The sequence below is a fragment of the Pectinophora gossypiella genome, chromosome 5, assembly GCF_024362695.1.
Source record: "Pectinophora gossypiella chromosome 5, ilPecGoss1.1, whole genome shotgun sequence".
NCBI classification, from domain to species: domain Eukaryota; kingdom Metazoa; phylum Arthropoda; class Insecta; order Lepidoptera; family Gelechiidae; genus Pectinophora; species Pectinophora gossypiella.
In genome coordinates this window covers 11,760,137-11,783,601 of record NC_065408.1, presented here as the reverse complement: position 1 = coordinate 11,783,601, position 23,465 = coordinate 11,760,137, and the positions used below count along the sequence as shown (strand labels likewise).

The window sequence follows — 23,465 nt, the reverse complement described above, 5'->3', positions numbered from 1 at the left end:
ATAAAAACTGTTTACTGTTGTTGTATATGTGCACGAAAGTTTTGGGAGCTACTGAAACAAATTAAAATGAAAAGATACATATCAAAATATATCTACGCTCTACTCTAAAGATTTTGATGTGTTGCTATATTAATAAATTATTTTGACAGTTGTGAATACCGGCTTTAAAAACCGGTACCGATCTGTTATTACGACACGTCACTATCTGGAATTGGAAATTTAAAAAAAAACAATACAAATGGCCGAAGATAATTTCTTCGTGGTTTCACGATTTTACTGAATTGCTAGAGGAATATCTTACTGTTTTCAATTAGATTGTGTTTTGTGTAATTATAACACCAGTGGTTAAATCTTCCTAGTTATAATGATGAACCTGTTGGAACATCGCCACCGAAACTGAACGGAAAAATAGTCCATAACCTCAATAAAAATTGATAAAATGGAGCTTCCTCAACCACCGCAAGGTTTGTTTCGTTTTATTTATAATCGATACGTTTTGCTATTTTAAACTCGGCAACAATCCTGAAATGTTTTTTATTATTGTTCAGATCAAGACCTACGCAACATAATAGACAAGCTCGCGCAGTTTGTCGCTAGAAATGGACCCGAATTCGAGAAGATGACAAAGAACAAACAAAAAAACAACCCGAAGTTCAGCTTCCTGTACGGCGGGGAGTACTTCAACTACTACCAGTACAAAGTTACGACTGAGCAAGCAAGTAAGCATACACTGACGCTGGCAGAGATGTTATGTACGCGGTCGGCCCGATCGCTGGTAGCCTGTTGATAATAACCGTCTCAAGTGAACCTCCGCTGTTTATAGTTCTAAAGCAATCGGCCGGTGGCGCTCCCGCTCCCGCCGGGGCTTATATGGCACAGAACAGGCAATATGTAATGCCCCAACAGGCCGGCGCAACGCCCGCGCAGCTCGGGCTGGCAGCGTCGATGGCGGCTGCGCCGGCGCTGCAGCAGTGGCTGGCGGCCAACTCCCAGCCCAACAATGCACAGCCGCACTCCCATGACCTGGACAACGTCAATGCACAGATCAACATGCTAAAAGAGCAAATCACTCAGTCTGAGAATAATCTCAATGCTCAGCACACCGTGAGTTTTATTGTCATCTACTTATCTGTTTTGATGGATTATGTTGCTTTGCTTACTGTATATTATTATAATATTTTAATGATTGTAACATAAATAATCTACCTTATTAACTGCTAAAAAGCTAGATGTCCCTTTAAAAAATAGTGGTACATATTTAATTTCTTTTATTTCTTAACTCTTATAGTAATTTCTCATTTAACTTTTTTATAAATCTTATTAAATGGTTGGAACATTATTTTATTTACAGGCATCATTTAGGGGTCAAGCAACATAGTTCTAAGAGGTTGCAGTGACTGCAGCCTTTTAGTTCTTAGATAAGCTTAGATTAGTGATGTTTGTATTTGCTTGGTTTTACAAGGGTAATGAAACTGAGTAAGTGAAATCTTTTTAGGTGTTGATTCAGCAACAGCAGGTGAAGGTGAATGAGCTGGTGAGCAAGGCTCAGGTGGAGACCATCCATGCTATGGCTGAGAACAACAACATCAGTCTTACTGAACTTGACGCCATTCTGCAACCAATTATTGACTCGTGCACTAAAGACAGCATTTCTTCTGGTATTTATGAAACTATTTCTAATTTCTATTGCTAAACTTTAAAATATTATAAATGTAATAAATTTTATTTGTATTAGACTTATCCAATGATTATAATTGTGTGATTGTACTAAAGCATTCTTTGGATGAAGTTAAGTTTCTTCCCATACCTATATCTAATAATTAACTGTTATTTTTTTTATAAGATAGTTTACATTTTATCCATATTTTGTTTTATGTTTTCTGAGTGTAAAAACTAACTTTCTTATTAGATATTAAGTCTACAAACTGAACATGGTTGGAAATTAAGGTCTAACATTTGATCTAATGTTGCCACAGTAAAATGGTACATTATGACGGAAGCTTGGCCCTGTACTAGGTTAAAAAACGAATGATAATCTGAACATTTCAGGCAAGGGCTGGATATTGCAGCACGCGACGTCTCACGACGCGGGCAAAGTGATATCTCAGCATCTACTCAGAAAAGTGACGCAGTCTGGCGCCGCGTTCACTCAGAAACTGCACATCATATACTTGGTGAACGACGTCCTGCACCATTGGTTAGTACCCTCTCAACTTACAGCCAATCATCCCCCACCTCACCGCTTTACAAATTCTCTTTCCTTCCACCATCATAAGTCTCATTTGTCACTAATGTTCTTTACTTTATACCTATCGATGCATTCCATTCGTTTATATTTGCAAAATATTTTGTCAATCATTATTTTTCTGTTCCATTAAGCAAGGTATTTAAACAGATTGGCAGACCTAATTATACTATTTGTTTTCCAAAATTCATCAGTATCAATTTTATTATATTTAGCACATTAAAGTAAAAAATATTTTCTCTATTTAATAATTAAGACTGTGTCAATGTGTTAATTTTGGGTAATGTTCTCAATTATGTTCTAAGTCTATTATGTGTCTTGTTTACATATGAAACATTTAGAATTACTGTACTTGATTTTCCTTTTTTTTATTGTGTGCCCATCCCTGCTTGTCATTATCAATTCGGTGTCTATGATACTGTTATTCCTAATTACAGTGCACGCAAAAACGCAGAAGATCTCAAGAAAAATTTGGAAAATGTGGTGGTTCCAATGTTTTGCAATGCCAGTATAGGTAACATATTTATAATAATGCCCTCAAGTTTTAGGTCTCTTTATGATTGTGCATTCTCATCTTCAATTAATAGCATCTTAGAACATCATCGCCTGGTTTGAACCAGTCAGGTAACTTGCTTAGTGTCCCGGCTTGTATGGCACCGGTTTAATTGTTTTGCTGTTTCAGCGGTGACGGAGGAACAGGAGGCTAAGCTAAACAAGCTGCTCCGGCTGTGGGAGTCCAAGTCGAACTATTTCGAAACTGCCGTCATTGAGAAAATGAAGAGTCCTACAAGCTCTTACCAGGAATATCAGAATAATCTGATCGCGCAGCACTCTAATGCTATCGCACATTTGGCACAACAAACTAAAACTACTTTCGAAAAGTATGTATCGATGTTTTCTTGATAACAGGGCTATATCGTTACAGTGAATAATATGGATGTTTCTAACGTTTTCAGCTATCAAACCCAGCACCAAGCTTTTGTTACTCACACAATGCAGCAAATCCAACAGCTGGAAATGCAAAAGCGAGCTATAGAGCTACAGAATAATCACGACCAGAATAAAGACAATCAAAATAATGTGCAAAACTCTTTCAAAAATAATAGTTTCAATGATCAGAACTTTCCATCACATTTCGATCAGAGTTTCAACTCGAACAGTCAACAGTATGGGAGCGAAAGCGGTGACAACTACGCGTCTAACAACAGTATAAGTGGAAACGAGAACAGTTACGACAGTCAGACCTTTGACCAGATTATTCAAAAGAAAGAGAATGATGAGCCTGACTTATCGAATCTTCCAAACGTGAACTTCTCCCAGCCTCCGCCGGGCTTCCCGCAGAAAGAGTCGGCGCTGTTAGCATTCCAGAACGGTCTTCCAGATCTTAGCAAACCCCCACCAGGCTTCCTACCTTTCCCTGAAGTAAACAATGAAGATTTGATGCCATCTGTACCTTACTTCGAGTTGCCTGCAGGGTTAATGGTACCACTTATAATGGTAAGTACTCTACCTACAATGACTAGTGTCCCAAATCTTGTTTTACTTGACGTTGGAATGTGTTTTCAGTTAGAAGACGACCGGTACAAGCCATTAGACCCAGCAAAGATCCGGCTCCCGCCGCCAGCGCCACCGAACGAGAGATTACTTGCAGCAGTTGATGCCTTCTATGCAGCCCCTAATCACGAACGGCCGAGAGATAAGTCTGTATATTTTCTCATCTGTAGCCAACCTGGAGTGACTATGAAGCTACATAAGTTTTATTTTTATTTTTGAAATATTTCTAAAGTTCATTTGTTGTTTTCAGTGAGGGTTGGGAGAAGTTAGGTTTGTACGAGTACTACAAAGCCAAAAACGCAGCTAGAAAAGCCAAGGAAGAAGCGGTAGCGCAAGGCAGGAGGCCAAAATCTAGATCTCCTAGCCCGATACCTAAAGACTTACAGAAGCAACCCACCCCACCTGGAAGAAGATATAGGTGCGTAAATAAATAAATGATTCTAAAAGTGATATTTCTCCAATTTGAAGTGACTTGATAGAGGTTCTACTATGCATGTGTGCCGATCACAGTGCCCTGGTGTTCGCACTGCTGTGCCGATTGTTGATGGAATTTTCTTTGGATAGGTCAAAGAGTAAAACGCCAGAGAAAATATCGCCAGAGAAGTCCCGGTCGCGTTCGCCATCACCCCGACGGAAATCCGCGTCGTGGAGACGGGACCGGGAGCGAGAAAGTAAGTTCCTAAACATTTTTTTTTACTAAATATTGGATATATTCTCAAATTTTATTGGTTAACCCTGGTCACAGCATAGGTTGGAATTTTTCCTGCGTGTTCGTAGGAAAACAAGTCTAATCTGTGACTGGCCTAAATTGTTATTGGTTTATAAAGTAGACCTCAATGTCGACTGAGGTTGTAGCACAGCTATACAAAAAAGAAATTTTTAATCATTTGTATGCCGCCTAAATTATAAGTGCGATGCGAGCGAGACAGACTGCGCGCGTCCTCTTAGTCCTTAGAGGCTTGCGGCCATTTAAGAGTAAAGTAACACCTAGAGGTCGTGAGGTCGGCACCTGAACTGAATTGGTGCGGGGCGGAGAATTATCATTCTATACATAGTATTATTCTTTATTCTATAGTTGTGGTCACCGATGTTATTATTTATCTTTGTCTCCAGGCCGCAGAAGATCTCGTTCCCGATCGAGGTCACGATCACGCAGCAGATCGCGAGAGCGTGACAGACATCGCGACTCGCCGCGGTCACGGCGCGTCGAACGTTCCAGATCTCCCACACCACCTAGTTTTATGTTAGTATCACATAATTATTTAAATAGCCTATATACGTCCCACAGCTGCTCACAAGTCAGTTAATTTTAAGACATATTTTAGCCTAAAACAATTTCGATCAAAGCTTGTCATTTAGTTCCAAAGTCCGCGAGACGTTGTCCATCAATAATAGTTGCGAGCTAAGCTGTGAATCCTGGCCCTGAATGGAGATTTATTTGATACAAATTCATCTTTCAGGAGCGGGGCGTCGTTCCCCGGTACCTCTGGGGGTATCGACTCGACCAACAAAGGTCATCAGCTACTGCAGAAGATGGGTTGGAGCGCGGGCGGGCTTGGCGCGGCGGGGCAAGGCATCGCCGAGCCGATCAGTGGAGGCGCTGTCAGAGATAAACAAGACCAATATAAAGGTAATTTCTTGAATTTTCATATATTCTTTGAATGATTTTGATCAGGTAACCGACGATATGACGCTTGAGGCCGGATCGCACGATGCGTTTTTGTACGAATTCGGGGCCTGTGTGTAGGTACGTATGAATACTGTTTTACTACAATCTCATATTATGGTACTTAGAAAATTAGGAATATTTTATATGAATCGAATTCAAAACAAAATAGTGCAAAATAAAATTTATTCTCAGTTGTTTATTTTTTACAGGTGTCGGCGTAAACCTAAATGATCCCTACGAAAACTTCAGAAAGAACAAAGGTGCAGCATTTATAACGAGAATGAAGGAAAGAGCACTGGAGCGTTCTTCGTGATTACTGTAGTTGTCTGAATGTACATGTGTATATGAGATTGTGTGGATGAAACATGATTTATTTTATCTAAATCATTCAAGATCATCATCTTCAAGATTAAAAAAGTTTATGAATTTTACTCAGCATTTTATTTTAAAAGGCACTTATTATTATGTATATTACAATATAATTATTTACAAATAATATAAATACATGACATTACAATTCAAAATCGTCTTCATAATTATCCTTGAACTCTGCCAACCTATTTAAACTTTCTGAGTATTCTGCAGCTTCCAGTCCTTCTTGTTTAAACTTATGGAGCTTAGCAAACTTTATTCTGCTTACTTCTCTATGCAGTTTTTCAAGCATATCCGATATAAATGTGCCATTGTGATATCCAGCAATCACAGCACAACTCTCCACTTTTTCTGGTCTGTCATCTTCTTTGACAAATCCATACTTATTAAGCTTATCAGAGAATATATTAGGGAATGGGGTTTTTAGTTCTAATGGCTTCTCACAGATTGTGACATTTGTTGCAGACAAAAAGTTATTGGCTTGGAAATACAGTTCAAACATTTCCTTTACGTTACTGCAACGATAAGCTGGTAAATTCATTTGCTCTTTAGCTTCTTTCATTGGAGCTTTGAGGTAGTTTTCTGGAATGCCTCTTGCAGTGATTAATTGGAATATTTTGTCTGTAGCAATTTTACAACTTGGTGTAATTGAAGTATAGATAGGTTTTGTTGTGCTGTTAAGAAATTCAATAAGATAGTTTGATTCATGTAGAGCAAATGGCATTCCTAAAGAAGCTGCTGCCATTTTCCTTCCATATCCAGTCATATCTGCACAGATGTCAGATAATGTATAGGTATTACTCTTATGTCTGTATTTTTGGCTTAATGTATCGAATGCTGACGCTAGGACTGCAGAGGAATGATAATAAAGTTCTGGGTTATAGTTAATATAGTCAAATGCTCTGGGTTTGCCTGGCTTTCTCCATCCTCTTTCACCAGTACAAAGAGGTACAAAGAATGTTGCATGCTCTGATAATTGCTCCATTGCCAAAGCTATGTTTACTAATCTGATAGAGTCTTTCAAAGTAGCTTTATCTCTCTCTTCTTCTGTACTTGGATTGTTATCAGAAAAATGTGAAGGTATTATCGGATGAACCAGTATAGCTTTTGTGTATTCATCTGCTACATGTTCAACACAACTGAGAGCTAACCCTGAGAATCCATCAGTGCAATCAAAATTGATTTGGAATCCTTGCATACTGTCACATTCTTCCACATATCTTCTAATATTGTCACTGAATGTGTCCCCAAAATCTGATTTCCAAACAGATGAGCCAATGTTGAAAATATCAAAGCTTTCCTGAAAAAAAAAATTTGGTACAAATAAAACTACAAATTGAAAAGAGACTTGGTTCCAATTGAACTTATCCAAAATCAACACTATCTTCAAGAAACTTACATTCTCATCTTCATGTCGGTACTCATTTATAATATTTACTGTTCTAGAATGAAACCTCGGATACAGGTAGTCTGTCCAAGTGTTAACATCTTGCTCCAAATTATATTGTTTCTCCTCTGTTGATGGTCCTTCAGAATCAATGTCTGCTAAATATTCATTTTTGGCCGGTGGTGGATCTTCTATTTTTTCTACATTATCCCATAAAAGTTCTGCAGACTCCGAGTCCTCAGGTAAGCCACCACTCGCAGGTAATGTTTTTAGAGATCCTTTCAAATCTGCCAACAGTAATCTCGGAGTGTAAGTTACCTCACGTTTAGAATTTTGGCCTTCTCGGTACAAAATGTCATGATTTACTTCAGTCTTCACGGTGCCGGTATAGTCAAAACTTAGCTCCTGAATGTTCCAAAAGTGGGCACCAACATAGTTTGAGTAATGACCGAACTGCAGTGTAAGAATTTCACGGGTAGACATTATGAACGGTAAATAATTTATCTTTTATTTGTAAAATTCTGGCTGAAGCGATAAACTGAGATTTAAACGGAAACAACTGAAGTTTTTATAAAAACACGCATTTTCAGCAACAAAAGCACACTACAGATTTTTGACATTAGTAATGTAGCTGCATCTTTTTTTTTTGTTTTAGTTTTCCCCGAAGGGTAAGGCAAAGGGAACTATGCCCATACAGCCATGTCTGACGTATTTTTTTTCTTGATGATTAATGAAATGATGAAAGGTGATGATGATGAAACCTAAGCCCCCACCCTCGGAGTAGACTCCTACTCCGAATCCCAAACGAATTAACTCAAAAGTCCGCATAAACTTTTGAGTTATGAAGCGGTTTCCCGGCACGAAGCGCAAATAGGCAGATACACTTTGTTTATTGAATACTCCAATATAATAACATTACACTCGCGAATGTCTTCCGACTAACTTAATGCGATCATTAACCACAAAACACCACTTCGTATTAATTATTTAGATTACTCAATGAAGAAAGCAACTGTCCCGTTCCCGTTTCCCGCCGAAAAGCCGTAGCTGCTTCTACTGTAGCAGTGTTGCCTATCGATAGTTGCAATAGTCAGATCAATACTAGGTATCGATAGTAGCTACCTGCGAGTTCACACACAACCATCACAGTCTATTTGAAAGTCCGAGTTCGGGACGGGGTCATTGTCAAAATCAATTTATGAAACTTCTTTTGTTTAGTTAGAACACTAGGCTGAATGCTCAAATTGTATTGTTTCGAAAGGCAGGCCGTTATTCCCGGCTAATATTTACTTAAGTATTTAGTCGTTATATAGTTCATACCAGTGGCTACATTGACATCAAGGTTAGTCAGGTTGGTCGTCACCTCGAAACCGACACAATAGAAGAATACTACTATGTGGTGTCCGAAATATAAGTCATCGTAATTTTTCAGGTTTTGACTCGTTTGGTTTTCGGTTTTCAAAAGAAAAGCTTCGCCGGTATCCGAAATTTTACGAAACATGTATTTAATTTCAACACAATATAACATAGCATCACGATTCACACCGATGTGATAAGGGGCGAGCCTTTTTAGTTTCGGTTATCTGAACTGGAGTTCCAGATGGGGGTAACATACCTACCTTATACCACAGAGGAAAGTAAAACAAAGGATCACTCCAGCCGAAAGCCATAATCGATAGTTATTAGCAATACTATCGACAGTTTGGCAACACTATATAACCTTTTTTTTCTTTGCCCCGTATAAGAGTCAGGCTAAGATCATAACACCATGCTGCCTAGTCATCGGTGTGAGCTATCACTGTTTCAGCAGAAAAGTAAAAAATAGAGACAAAAGGCCACATTGAAGCAATTCCCCTAACAATTTGACATACGTTTACACTACACATTTACTTTTATTGTTAAATTTCCTGTTCCCTCTACTGATGTTCTATTTTTTGCTCAATGAACAACTAGATATCAACATCAAAAATTATTTTTGTAACATAGTAGAACAAAAAAGCGAGCTGATATTATTCATTTAATTTTTATTACAAAAATGTTATTAAAAATCATTCAACTTAGTTCTTAATACAGCACTATCAAACTAATCTATAACTACTCTTACTTCCTATACGCTTACTTTACATGGATGTTGAAATACTGGCAGTGGAAAAATACGTAACTATTTTATTGTACAAAATTACAGCTACGGCTATGGCGATTGTAATATATTGTGAATATTTTATCAGGAAGAATCCATGGCAAACTTGTCTAGTAGAGCTTCATCTTGACTCGAAACTCTCTAGAGAAGTTTACGCGAATTAAATGATTATCATAGTTTCATGAGCGTTTTCACTACTAAATTTTTAGACGAACTTTTGGGTTTTATATAGTCAATTTTGTTTTTTATGCAATATAAAAATTGTCTCAGTGTAGAAATTTATTGAACCTCTATTATCATTACCATAATTGATACAGCGTCTATACAAATTCATAAACTGTTAAACACGATCATTTATCTAAACATAGAGTTAGGTACATAACATACACACGCATTTTAATACAAAAGCGATAATTTCCAAATTTCCCCTATAATAAATTGAATATTTACACAATTGCACGCGGTTACTCAAATACAGTATACAAAAAGCACCTAATTTAGTTGCCTTTTGTTTTCTATAATCACACTTTATGATTAAGTCAATGTGTTAGGCTATTTCAACTATCCTGCATCTTTTGGTTCTTTGAATACACTGACAGTTTACTTCAACATGCCATAATTATCCACTATTTGCACTCCTCGTAGCACTATAATAGTTATAGATCCATACATAGATGGAACGAAACATTCCTAAAACTATCCCTCGCTTTACCTATAGATTGACAAATTAGTACAGAATGTAGCTGTATTTTTTCCCTTTCTGAACTAACATGTCAAGGCTATAGATTGCATTACAATCATTCGAATCGAACGTAAAAGAACAACCACAAGATGTTTATCAATGTACTCAACTCCAATCTGAGCCAATAGTTAAGACCTGAAGAAGTGTGATAGATAATACTTCGATTAGTATCAAATATTATATCACAGTTTCATCTAATCTAGTTTTAAAAACCAAGAACATAATGTACAATGGAATTCTTTAAGAAGCAATTAATATTCTGAGAATATAGCGGGTAGATTATAAACCTTGCACAAGTACAAAATACACTTCTATACATAAAATTTTCATACCTAGACATACTCTTTTCTAATTTTAAAGGTCTAAGTTATATGTAGAGCAAGAATAGTTTGAAAGCTTGTTAAAAGCTTAATTTTAGAATAATGTTGCTCTACGTAGAGTCTACGATATAATTCGTTCATTACCACGATTTTACTCGCACATACAACTCCAATACATACTTTTTCCATCTAGCCAATGTCTATTACCTGACTATGCTTTACTCCCCAATGGGTACACAGAGATCTATTATCACAACCACTACCAAATATTTGTCATTCAATACGCAACCTACTTACCACACCACATCAAAAAACAAATACCCAATGAGATATATTTATACAATACATAACATCAAGTATCGTCAATTGAGAAATATTTCAAAGTAATTTATTTCGCAATCAAGATTACTTGAAAATTAGTTTTATTACGTGCAGATATAACAATCTGCTAAAAATATCGCCGCTACATGACAAACGACAAATTAGTTGTTTTTGAGACGGTGGGCCGGCCCCTCATGAAATATTTCAATTTCCCTTTAAGTTTCATCGAAGTATAAGAAGAGCTGCCAGCGTCAACGAAGTAGTCTAGTTGTTAGAAAATTAGTGAATTATTAAAGTAGATATTATATATAAACCAGCGGTGGGAACATTACATTATACCCGCTATGGTTTTTGCCACTGCATTAAGACATTTCCTATCTATATTACAAAATAATAAATGTCTCGTCAGAAATATGTATTCCTTTTTCTGGCAGTAGATTGTGGAAATGTGTCAACACAGCAGCAAAATTATTTGTACTGGCAATACAGTTGAAAATCAACTGCTGAAAATTGCATTACTATTCGAACATACTACTTAACTATGCTATAGGGTAAAAAACTAACTAAATTACATAAGTCATCATTTTGAGATGCACTCCTGGACATTCAGGAACTAGTTAACAAATAAAAACCTATTTCGGTGTAAAGATATGTAACAAGTGTCCCATTCGTAAAAACATGTAAATACACTTATCTGGTACAGACTATCACGGTTGCATTTTTTTATCAGTAGAAAATCACTCAGCACTTTTACACAATTCACTACATAAAACCTAATTATTTTTTTAACGTAATGGAACATTCACTGGAAACTATACTAATTTGACCCCATGTCATATGATCACAATTTGAATGAATAGTGTTATTAGGTATTAAATTAATGCAACTCGGTTGACGAGTGGCGTCTTCCGTCTGCTGGTGTGTGACTGCGTCGTTACGGGCTGGTAGATGAAGTTGGTTTTTGCTCGTTTTGCTGGATGTACTGAAACAACAAACAATTATTTAAACCTGTTACTTATGATACTTATAAAAGTCCCTAATGAATGTTACCAGTACTTACTTGTATAGTTTTCTGTGAGTGAGAGGTCTAACTTCATAGGTTTAGCCACTTCAATGTCAATTTCTTCATAGGAATGATCCAATACCTGCAATTTTTGTTATCGTTATTAAATAAGAACACTACAGTAGTAAGGAAATAAGGGTTAGCTACGATTAAGGAGGGCGTTTTCGCACTACTCCGATACGAGACCGTCAAAAGACGTATCTGAAGTAGCCGTAGTACTATTTATATGGTAGATTGCACACTACATCCACCCATGATTCATCTGATAATTCATAGTAATTTTCTGGTGTCGGATAACAATCGGATGTAGTGCGAAAACGCCTTTAGGCTAACCGCTTTAAATGCCTTTCCGTCGAATTAATAGTAGAAAATCGGGTTTAATAATGCGCCTCGGCTATCTATTTATATATTCAGCATTGAGAGATGTAATTATATTATGAAGCGATAAGTTTTTTATTTATTCAATTCGCCTTTCATGACACGATTGCGAAGGCGCCGCAGAACGCAGATTGTAGCACTATTTCTCCCTATTGTGCCTTCTATTTATGAAATAAGCCCTTATAAGCAGACTTAGCATTATTATAATCATCTGTAGACATTAACATTGTTGGAATCTCACCTCAATATCGCTGACTTCTTCGCTGGACTCGACGTCGGTGATATAGGACGTGAGAGACGACGGACCTGTCGCCAGCAACCGATACGTGCCGCCCACCATGCCTGTACCCTCCACTATTTCTTCTACTTCCAGTTCCTGTGCACAAAAACGTCTATTACTACGTACGCAATTGCTATTTTTTCTATTCTAGATCATTTCAATTCGTTAACATTAAAAAAAAATGAGAAGCGCTACTATACTGTACAAATAATATTGTAAGTTATTCTCTAAGAGTCGAGAGAAGTCGGGCCGGGAAACCAGGGTTACTTAAGACGCTCTGCAACCGAAACTATCGGATATCCAAAATAAAAAACTTTGTCTCTGCCTAGCCGAACCGATATCGCGTCAAAGGCCAAGACGAACACGATCAAATTCAGGAAGTTTTGAAAAAGACAAGGTTACTAGTACTCCAAACTATTGATGAGAGTGTAAGAAACGAGTGGTGTGTCAGGCAGGATTGTAGTAGCTGGAATTTCCTAATCTATCCTAATGGGAAATACATAGATAGATAAAATACTTTATTGAGCACAATGGACAAGATACAGAAATAAGGACAACAGATACAGAAAGGCAAAACAGGCGGCTCTATTGCTTATTGAAATAGACGTGATCTTATGTTTTTATTGCCAAAATGCCAAGACTGACCTGTTCAACTATAGCCTCTTCATCTTCAACTTCCTCCTTGACCTCGGGGTCGATCTCGACGTCGGCGTCCATCTCTGTGTCAGCGTCTACATCCGCGTCGTCATCGACGTCAATGTCACCGCCCGCCCCGCTGTACTTCATCTCTCCACGTTCTAGTGCTTCTAGACTTTCTGGATGGGCAATGTATACATTCACGTAAGTTATGAACAAATATTATGATAGATGTGAGACAGCACTGAAAATATTTCTTATGATCTATGCGTTTTTTTGACGTGACTTATTGTAGATTTGCCGCAAATTAACTACTTGGCCGGATCTGATAGACCTAGCTCATAATTTGGGTATACGCATTAATAGGGAGCTTACCAGTTAGATTTAACCGGGATATACACTTAACTTTTAAATTAATTTACACACTCAATTTTAAGACATTCGGGAATCCTTTAGCCTCACTTGCGTTTCAGGGACCTAGAAAAAATACACTCTGATGTGATTTTTGTTAACAAAACTTCGGAGCCGACACGCTATTTTCGATCCTGGTATAAAATTGTAGTCCTCAGTTTTTATCTAGAATGAAAGTAGCGTGTCCGTTTCAAGGTTGTGTTGAAGAAAACCACATCAGAATATGATTTTTCAAAAAGGCGCTTACGAGGTTTACGCTATAATAGGGCGATGATATCCATACCATTTGTAAAACTCTACTAAAGCAGAAACCAGCGAATCGGAGAACTGACAGATATATAAATAAGGAATCAATAGAAATTGCCTAGTCAAAACCCGTGGTTGAAGTAATTATGGGCTGATAATCACGTGTCCATATCTTACCTAACCCAGACTAAATACAATGTTGCTCGAAATTAAGTGCGCTGTTATATTGCAGTTTTTTAGCGAAAATATCTTAAATAGTAAAACGAGAAACCTCTTTACTCTTAAGCATTCGGATGTGCGCTTCGTGCAGGATAGGAATCTATCGCCCTCACTGAGCTTACACAGCGCGCGAGCGGAAGTCTTAATTATCACTTTAGAGATAAAACTACACAGATACCCACTCCTTCTTAGAAAGAAAATAGCTTAAAGATATAATTTATTCACAACTGATATCTATTAGTTCGTCAATCGTCTTTATATAGTTAGTAATTACTATAATTACTTAATTCTTTAGTGTAATTACATGAATAACGTAATAAAATTGTAGTTACCTGGACACACCATTGCTTTCTTAATAGCTTGAGGATCCTTCCGCGACCATTTTTGCACTTCTTCATCCATTTTGCCCACTTTCGAAGGATTCATAGCCCATAAACATCCTGTAATAATTTTAACAAGTTAGGAGATGTTCTTTGATAGTATAAAACAAACGAGTGCATAACTATATGTCCATCGAAACCATACCTTTTCTTTGACTGCCATTTGTGGAGGGTTTCTCAATTTTTTCAAAACATTTGTTAAGACTAAGATTGTGTCGAACCGAATTCTTCCATCCGTTTGGCGCGGTTTTGAAGTACGGGAAATGTTGACTGGAAGAAAATAGGAAGACATATTATTATAATGTCTCAGGGAATATTATTAAATTTATTACAGTGAGAACAGTTCTACTCACCACATAAAGTTGTAAATTTCTGAAACTGGTAGACTTCCTGTTCGCGAGTTCTTCAGCGCCATCGCTATTAGACATGAATAGGAATACGCGGGCTTGGGAAACTCTCCCACGGTGTTTTTGCTATTAGTATTTACATATTTCCCTTGGCTATTATCCATAGTAAACGCCCCACTCATTGCAGTTTTAATTATTTGTCTACCATTATTTAATGACGAATTATCAATTAATATTGTCGCCTGGTTTTTGTTGCCATTCGCTAAAATTGTCCTAGATTGTTGTGCGTCCAATATGTGTATATTTCCAGAAATAATTGTCTTAGTTCCTAATTGTTGCGAGAGTTTTTGGTTGGTATTTAAAATTGAACAATTTTTACTATTGACTTTGATTATTTCTGGTTGTGATGTTTTTATCCTAACCGTAGGAGTGGGGGGATTCTGTGGCGTGTTGATAGCTTTAATCTTTAAGTCCAAGTCTTTCGATAAATCTTTAACCACGGTTTTGCCGTGCTTTCGGAGATAGATAACCATTTGGGTAGCCTCTTCTAATTCCTCTTCAGGCGCTGCTGTCGGTGGTGTGTCTTCAGGTTCAATCTTCTCTACCTTTATTGTACTTGGAGAGAAAGTTAAGTGACTCTTTTCTTCTTTTGGGCTTGGTAACGACGTGATGTTATTCAGATTGTTGTTAGCTGATGTGAGCAATAAATTCGACGCTTCCTCTTTCACAATGCTTTTCACTGGGGTTTCAGCAAAAGTCGATGGCATCACCGAGTTCGGATTGACCATGACGGCATTGGCTTCCGAACCGTACAAATCTAAGTTGTGTACAAAACTAGAAGAATTGTTGATCCATGTCGCTGAGTTATCAGTGTCCATGTCCAATAACGGTGGCAACTCGGAAAAGTTTAAACCTAACGAATCCTGTAATAAAATAGCGCTTATTAGATTATTTTAACTTATAGTTCTTTTTTATTTAAGTGATTTAAAAAGCTCATGTTTACACTCACTGGAAAATCATTGATGCTACTGAGATCAGTAGCTATTTCATTTTTGATGTCCATGTCCAACATGTCCTGGAGCGAGTCGGTGATATACAAATCCATGTCTTGGCAGCCCTATAACGAAAAACATATACATTTTAATTACTTATTTCTCGAAATCGACCATGGGATTGTTCTAATACACGCAACGGGAATAATCACATCGGACACATTGTTGCATTACGTTGATGAAAGAAAACCATGACGCGACGTTATTTACTCATATATTAATTAGGAATATTCAGAGCCGTAGAACTTTTCGCGCCATAATTTGATTGATAATAATACAAAGTCTCGGTCTCAGACGAAACAGTGGGCAAGCGAGAGAGGGACGGTACAATGAAACCACTATGTAGTACAGAAACCTGTTTTTGTCTTGTGGTATGCGCTACCCCAGCCCAGTAGAGAAAGAGTAAATTGTATGAATGCTATCTTGTTTACGCTCATTGAAAACGGCCACTATATTGCATATTTTAAGTAGGTACGAGTTGTTTTAGGTAGTTACTGGTTGATTGAGACAGGTTTTTGTTTTTGCATACCATACTTATTATAGTGCTTACAAGTAAATAAAGTATTGCAGGGACACGTAATGATGATACTTGTTGAATAAAAGTAAAAGAGTATTCTGTAGGCCCACTGGATGCAACTATTATCATAGTTTTTACATTGAAGACCTACACCAACTCGTGATTCGTTGTCGTTCGGCGAGGGGCCGACTGGATCACTTTCTGACGTGTATAAAAAACACGTTACAACAAACGGAACCAGCCAAAGGCTTCCAAGATTCGGGACGATGTTTTTTGTGGGTGCTTTTACTCGTCCGTGTCTATAAATAAAACTTGTTCTGGTATGGTGTGCCCCATTAAACTGAATGTGTGTATGAATATTTACTTCCATGTCCATCCGATCGGATATAACTTAGTACGGTGATTAAAAGATTAATTTGGTATTTCCGTATTGATAAATATGAGATAGATATACTATTTTTGTAACTTCATCTAATTTTCTTGGACATTTTATTTTGTAGAGAAATAACTTACGAGTGTTTAAAATTGTTGAAACGTATACCAGCTACAACATAGGTAGCTATCTACCTACCTGTTTCTACGAATAATGATCATTTTTTGCGCAATAAAGTTAAAATGTGTGATCAACGGGCAGGTGTGAGTGGGGCTATTCAAAAGTAGAGCTTATAAATTCGTTTTTAACTTTAATACAAAATCTCAATTGTACTTCTGATTTCGTCCAATTGGGTGCATTGACAGATAAGCTTACACGTGAGTTCGATAGCTTTAAACCAATAACATTCAACGTTTACCGTTTTAAAAATTCGTTTACGGTTTGTTAAATCGTTATCGCGCAGAACTTTGTAGGTAAATGATAACTAAGCAAACACTCCTCCCTGTCATATGAAACTATAATCTACCTGTGCTATTCAGCAAGGTTTGCGGTATAAATATAGTAACGATATAACAACATGTTATTGTTTACGTGTCTTTCAAGTTTTATCTCAGATTAGGTGTTCAAACGTTTTTAAACAAATAAAGGAGACGTAATATTAAATCATCTAAACATTTCGATTTTCCCGCTCAACGACGGGAATAAAAATTGTTCTACGTGTGCGAAAGAGACCTACTAGAATGGGGTGGGTGAAAGAGACAGACAGAAGATCGAAAGAGGGTGAAACGACCCCTAATGACATTGCAGCCGCCACACCGCGCCCTTCTGAGTTGGAACAGGAATTTGCACCATGTTAGCTAATAATTTAACTTCTGACAAAAAAATACTCACCGGTAAAGTTTGTAAAAGACAGGTAACATATCGTTTTGACAAACCGAGTATTCCAATGAAGATTTAATAGTACCTATGCTAGTGGTAAAATGACAGACAGACAATTCACTCGAGTTTGTAGGTAGAGATGTATGTATTCAATACGTAACAACATTAGCTCTATTATTATTATTCATAGTCATTCAAGCCGGAGTAGGTATTTCACGGGCCGAAGCTGTCCATCTGTCTGTCTGGTAGGTAGGTACGTAAACGTAAGTCGTGTCGTGCCCGAGAGGGCCATGAACTCTCTCGTTATACTCCTAGAGTTCATCTTGCTTACGTGCAATATGAGCATGTAGGATCTTAATAAAGACTTTTTATAGTACCACTTTATCTCATTTTATTCTTAATGATAGAGTTAGGATATACTTAATAACAGTGCAGAATAACTTGCACTATTGTCTGATTTTACAAGTGATGTTTCGAACTGACTTCGAATAGAGAAGGACGAAAGCCAGAGGAAGCAAATTATTTTATTTAATACGCCCTAATTTCAGTCAGTGATTTTATTCATTATTATTTTCAGCTAGTAGGTAGGTAGGTTCACGTACAGTATAGTAACTCTCGGAAACTGCTTTTTATTTAACATTTTCAGCTATTTCCAAAAATGGTCTCGACGTTCCAATTTTTCGGTCATTCACCTTCATGTTCTCAAGGTAACTCTATGTAAGCCTTTATGTTTGCCCCCATTCTAAAGTTGTATCTATCTACCTGGCCCCACATCATCATAAACATTAATACCGAATAAAAAAAAAATTGGTCTACAAAAAAACCTCAGCCAGTGATAGGTTCTCTCGACACCTACCTATATACGACTAGGCGCCTATATATAGATTTTCCGAGTAGGTACCAGCAGCTTATAAAAAGCACAGACGGTTTGAGAAGTTTTTCTACAAGGTTTCAGCCGAGACAGGGAGACTGCAGCGGAGGCGCCGCGAGGGGCCCAGCGTGTCCTCGAACCTGACCGCGCGCGATCGCCTTGAACCCGCCCGTGGCCGGCTCTTGCGTCTCTGGTCGATGCTCGCAGCGAAGGTAGGCAACCGCGAAAAATCGACGTCTCGGAAAAACGAGATGATGTTCAATATAAATGAGACTCATATTTACTTCGAATATTGTAGTCCACGTGTGTAACAAGGTATCAGGACTTTGCAGACAGATATTCTAACTTTTAGTAGGTACCTACCTACCTACTTATGTTAACTCCCTAAACACATTTCGAAAGGATCGGTTAGGACCCGTCTCACACACCCTTTTGGTCATTTGTTGACTGGACTAGTATAGCTTTAAGGCACCAGAAGCCATGCTCTTGAATAAGTCTGTAATTGTACCAACGCCTGTGAATTTAATATTAGGTACCTACGAATAGGTAGGTTTTAGTTTAAATTTATTACCTACACAATAGTTAATCAATGGATCAACCCTACACCACCCATTTCGTCTTAAGTTTATTATTTCTACCTACTTAGAAACAGATAGGTAGAACAGCAGGTAGGTACCTATGTATGGAGAGATGTAATGGAAAAGTCAAGAACTTCATTTGGCGCGAAAACTCGAGGGGTTTTCCACAGTGTTGATAAGCTGCGCGCGCAAGTTTGGCGCGAAACAAGGAGGGGTTCCGTATTGATTACATGCGCAGCGCTTAGCGCACTCCCCTCCGATTTCCCGACTTCCCTGTGTCAAATGTAGGGAGGGAAACTGAAATATTCTACACCGACTTTTATTTATACTTTACTACCTACCCCAGTCTAGACAGGAAAGTGGAGTTACGGACTAAAATCGATGGGTCATTTGATATAAACTACATAGTTTGTCATAAAAAAGATTTCGCTACCAAACACATGGTGACAAGTCCTAAGATTTCGAATGTTATCAACCTGAAGAAAATATGGCGGATCAACGGTCCCATGATAATAAATAAGATTAGTCAGAATACTTTAATGTAAACGTAAGAAAAGAAAAAATAAATGTAATATACTATCAAGAAACAGATGGTACATACAGGTCAACAACCTACGTAGGTATAAGTACATCAACGAATAGGTATAACGCAGATTTTCTCGACGACATGGAAACTCGCCTATTATGTAATTATAATAATTTATTTTAGTCTTGTTATATCATAAACCCTGTTGTGTTTGTGTCCTGTATTAGATTAGTAGGCAGTCGCTTCTGTAAAAAACAGAACTGTCCAATCTTCAGATTAGGTAAGCGGACCCTGAGAAAAACCAGATAATGCTAGGGAGATGATGAGTCGTCCTTATAGGTATGTATAATGATGTTCCTACGAATAGGTCACCTAATTCCAATATTTAATTATTATTATTTTTCTGTTTAAAAATATTATCAAATTATTTGATGTAAGGTTGTTAAGTTTTTATTTTTGTATTTGTAGGGACCGGACTTGTAGATCAAAAGACACTGTAGATTGTGTGAAAACAGGAGCCTGCCAAGCCAACGTTTTCAGGGTTCCGAACTTCCGAACCTTAAAATAAAAAAAGAAAATCTAACTAGAATCACTTTGTTGTCCACGCGTCTGTCCGTCAGTCTGTCAGTTATGTTTGGTTTAATTTGGATGTTAAACGAATCGGCCCCAGAATAATCCTTAGGGCAAAGAAAAGGAAGACATCGAAGCTTCATTAAACAAGAAAAGAACTATAATTATTAGATAACATAAGTAAACTTATTATAGTTACGTAGCCGTAGGTGCTACGGCACGTACCTATGTAACGTACGTAACAGACCTCATACTGAATTCGCGCAATATATTTTTTATTAGCAAGGAATTTGAATTAGATATACCTACATAGGTAGTTAGAAATAAAACTAGGCAGGTAGGCTATTATTATTGATTGCCCCATTTGGACGCGACATAGTATTTGAACACAATTTCTTTAGGCTTTGTAACCTGTAAATTTGTTTGACTTTGCTGTTGAAAAACTATTCGTTTCCATACATCAACATAGGTCGCGATTCATTTACCATCTGCAAATAAGTGTGTTTTATATATTGTTAGTTTTCATGATTCCAGATCTATGGGAAGTAAGTACCCCAAAGGTTTTGATGTCCCTACGAAACGCTTGAAAATAAGGCTGAAAATAGCCGTATCTTTAAATTGCGTTGATTTAAAAGCTTGATTTTTTTACAGCTACAAGGGACCGCAGACATAAGTATTAGATGTTAATTTCAACTTGATACCTCCACGCGTTCTCGAGAAAAAAATGCCTCGACAGACAGACGGACGCACAGCAAACAACTGATCCTATAAGGGTTCCAGTTTTCTTTATAGGGTTCGGAACTACGATTAAATATCTCTTCGGAACCCTAAACACACCTACAGTAGAAAGTACCGTTTGTATCGGGATGACTGAAGGATCGTTTACGTGTACGTGGACGTTTTATAGGTATCTGAATAGGTACCCTTTTTAATAATTAAATCTCTTCTTTGAAACCAGTGTCTAGGTATCAGGCAGAATTACGCATAATCTAAGAATAGGGGGCAGGCCTTTGCAAAAAGACCAGAAGTGGAAAAAGATTATTAAACCATAATGAATTTTACACGTTCAATTTCAATTCATCTGTAAATTCATCTTCATTAGTACAGGAAACAAATAACTTTCCATAAAGTACAGATACCTACTTACTTAGGTTACCAGCTTTAACTTCACCAATGACAAATGTGATGTTCTGCAAACTGTAGGATGTTACTAGGCCGTAGAAGCGAATGCAATTTTAAATCAATTGCGCTGTTGACTGTAGTTGTGCAGCTTGCATATCATGTAGGTATGAATTTTGTATAGTAGGTACCTATGGTAGGTACTTAATACTCGTACACCTGTCGCGTTCAACTTTATCTTTTTAGGTCCTTCCGGTAAACACACTGGTAGAGTAGGTACCAGCAACAAGAAGGAAAACTTATGAAATAGGGCAGTAGGTACCTATTTAGTACCTTAAGTGTAGGTACCTATTAAGTTGCGGAATTAGATTGAATAACATGATTGTAGATATTTAATTAATAGTAGAATTCTGAATTCATGATATTTCGCAGGAAATAATAGGATTCATCAATGAACTTCGATGAAAGTGTTGTTCGGCTCTATAGTGATAGATATGTACCTATAGAGGTGTGCACCAGCGTAGTAGACCTTCATATACAAAAACTACGAAAGGCACGCACACACGGACAAGTTGCAGCCATCCGTCCTATGCACCCGTACGCGCCGTGCGGGGCCGCTCGTCTCGTCGAGTGCACCGAACGCACACATGCACAAAGTGCAGCCACTCATGCATGCACACCGTACCTACTACTACAGGCGCACGGTGCATTCATTGTTCAGCGTTTTGAAATTCTCACTCGAAACTGGGGCCGTGGGAATATTGCGCGGGAGATGTTAATAATAAATAGAGAAAAGTCCTATTTAAGTTTTTTTAATTACTTTTTTATTTTTGTTGTTGCTGTTTTGGCGTTAGTTTATATTATTCATTATAAAAATAAATTAAATACAAAAAACATTTGCGTAATAGGTATGTAACAGGCTAGTAAAGGTATATATTTATATACATGTAGGTATAGGGATTAGGTATACCTCTACTTACTGCGTTAATTATAAACAAAATGCCTACAATTTAAGCCTATAGGTACCTATGTAGTTAGTTAATACCTACTTAGTAGGTATATTAAATTTATAAAGCAAGATAAAATTACAATCTATTGATAAACAAACAGTCAACATTTTCTTATTTGTTTACATTGCGAATAAAAGAAAATGAGAACGTAAACATTACTTTTCTCGCCAACTGTACTCAAAATTGTACGTTCGTCGAAGGTGAATTGGCGGCGCTATTTTATAGAAAATGTAATGGTATTTAAAGTAGACAACATTTCTGTTATTTTATTATCCTAATTATATAAAATTGACAAAGTACATATTCTAATTTTACAGCGAAAGATGTAGATAAAAACATTTCATAGGGAATAATAATAATTATCATGCTATCCTTATCATACATGCCAAAGAATGACAGCGAGTGAGCAGGACGCAATATAAAATATTCGACCGTTATTTATGCCGCGTGTTTTGGAAAATAAGTGTCTGATTCTGTAGTATTTTGTAGGAGATTATCGTTAATTTTATCATGAATGTACTTCTGACAAAAATGATTATGATTTAGTATGTATTCAGTATTATAACTCTGAATAAATCATGGGTTTGAGGTGTGTTAACGATTTCCCGCCATTCTATTGGATGCTATTAAAATAATGATAGTATAGTAATAATTATCGTACAGTGATGGTTATTGATAGAATATCAAATAATAATCTACATCTAAACAATAAACTTTTATATAAAATAACAATTGACGTTAAAAAGAGCGGGACACGGCGACTCGGTTGGACTTTCCCATTGTCCGCGCCTCTTGTTTTCAAAACATGGCAGAATAATATAAAAAATACATTCAGTGTTACTTACCGAATATTTACTTAAATAAATATCCTTATGCTCAATAGAATAATCCAGAATTTCACACATTTACGTTTTTATCGACATAAGATTGACAGATAAAACACCACTCACTCCATATAAACCACAATCCGTTTTACTACTACGTGAAAAAGTACACAAAGAATGGATTCTCATTTCTATTGGACGAGTTTGTCCACGTGACCAATGCCGGTGCGCCATGATTGGTCTAAAAGTCGGAAAGGATTGACGTCATATGTCAACTGAATTACTCTTTGATTTGCTGTAATATATTTATAGAATTAATTTAATTTCTGAAGAAAAATAAATCAGTAAGATTTTTTAAAATTAGTTGGTTGTCATTATTACCTCAATATTTATACTTACATCATAACTTACCGGCAACATAGGCTCGTCCATTTTC

At 37.1% G+C, this 23,465-nt stretch overlaps 3 protein-coding genes across 4 annotated transcripts; 1 reads left to right on the top strand and 2 right to left on the bottom strand.

The window, feature by feature from the left end:
- Positions 1-220: 220 nt before the first annotated feature.
- On the top strand, positions 221-5,899 carry LOC126367018 (calcium homeostasis endoplasmic reticulum protein). 2 transcript variants are annotated; one of them, XM_050010377.1, is made up of 14 exons: positions 221-464; positions 549-719; positions 824-1,104; positions 1,496-1,658; positions 2,050-2,197; positions 2,683-2,759; positions 2,928-3,126; positions 3,202-3,742; positions 3,812-3,945; positions 4,050-4,217; positions 4,364-4,470; positions 4,913-5,042; positions 5,260-5,429; positions 5,678-5,899. In XM_050010377.1, the coding sequence occupies exons 1-14, from the start codon at positions 440-442 to the stop codon at positions 5,779-5,781; spliced, it is 2,418 nt and encodes an 805-aa protein (XP_049866334.1). In that variant the 5' UTR covers positions 221-439; the 3' UTR covers positions 5,782-5,899. The 2 variants fall into 2 exon arrangements, with proteins under 2 accessions (XP_049866334.1, XP_049866335.1); XM_050010378.1 differs by lacking the exon at positions 221-464 and having other exon boundaries at positions 582-719; positions 907-1,104.
- A 43-nt stretch (positions 5,900-5,942) lies between these two features.
- Positions 5,943-7,860, bottom strand: LOC126367043 (protein misato). The gene is made up of 2 exons (XM_050010426.1): positions 7,240-7,860; positions 5,943-7,140 (listed from the first exon to the last, which is right to left on the bottom strand). The coding sequence occupies exons 1-2, from the start codon at positions 7,708-7,710 to the stop codon at positions 5,980-5,982; spliced, it is 1,632 nt and encodes a 543-aa protein (XP_049866383.1). The 5' UTR covers positions 7,711-7,860; the 3' UTR covers positions 5,943-5,979.
- A 1,371-nt stretch (positions 7,861-9,231) lies between these two features.
- Positions 9,232-23,406, bottom strand: LOC126367037 (uncharacterized). The gene is made up of 9 exons (XM_050010416.1): positions 23,051-23,406; positions 15,720-15,827; positions 14,717-15,633; positions 14,509-14,633; positions 14,316-14,423; positions 13,117-13,286; positions 12,433-12,567; positions 11,811-11,895; positions 9,232-11,732 (listed from the first exon to the last, which is right to left on the bottom strand). The coding sequence occupies exons 1-9, from the start codon at positions 23,108-23,110 to the stop codon at positions 11,623-11,625; spliced, it is 1,818 nt and encodes a 605-aa protein (XP_049866373.1). The 5' UTR covers positions 23,111-23,406; the 3' UTR covers positions 9,232-11,622.
- Positions 23,407-23,465: the final 59 nt, after the last annotated feature.

What these genes read in the sequence shown, in the direction of transcription:
- LOC126367018 (XM_050010377.1), top strand. Translation starts at nt 440, where the DNA reads ATGGAGCTTCCTCAACCACCGCAAG. An exon ending in GCTTCCTCAACCACCGCAAG is followed by an intron (nt 465 to 548) that starts GTTTGTTTCGTT and finishes ATTATTGTTCAG; the next exon opens with ATCAAGACCTACGCAACATA. An exon ending in AGTTACGACTGAGCAAGCAA is followed by an intron (nt 720 to 823) that starts GTAAGCATACAC and finishes CGCTGTTTATAG; the next exon opens with TTCTAAAGCAATCGGCCGGT.
- LOC126367043 (XM_050010426.1), bottom strand. Translation starts at nt 7,710, where the DNA reads ATGTCTACCCGTGAAATTCTTACACTGCAGTTCGGTCATTACTCAAAC. An exon ending in ACCGACATGAAGATGAGAAT is followed by an intron (nt 7,141 to 7,239) that starts GTAAGTTTCTTG and finishes TTTTTTTTTCAG; the next exon opens with GAAAGCTTTGATATTTTCAA.
- LOC126367037 (XM_050010416.1), bottom strand. Translation starts at nt 23,110, where the DNA reads ATGTGTGAAATTCTGGATTATTCTATTGAGCATAAGGATATTTATTTA. An exon ending in AAGAGGCTATAGTTGAACAG is followed by an intron (nt 12,568 to 13,116) that starts GTCAGTCTTGGC and finishes TTTTGTGCACAG; the next exon opens with GAACTGGAAGTAGAAGAAAT. An exon ending in AAGAAGTCAGCGATATTGAG is followed by an intron (nt 11,896 to 12,432) that starts GTGAGATTCCAA and finishes CAAAAATTGCAG; the next exon opens with GTATTGGATCATTCCTATGA.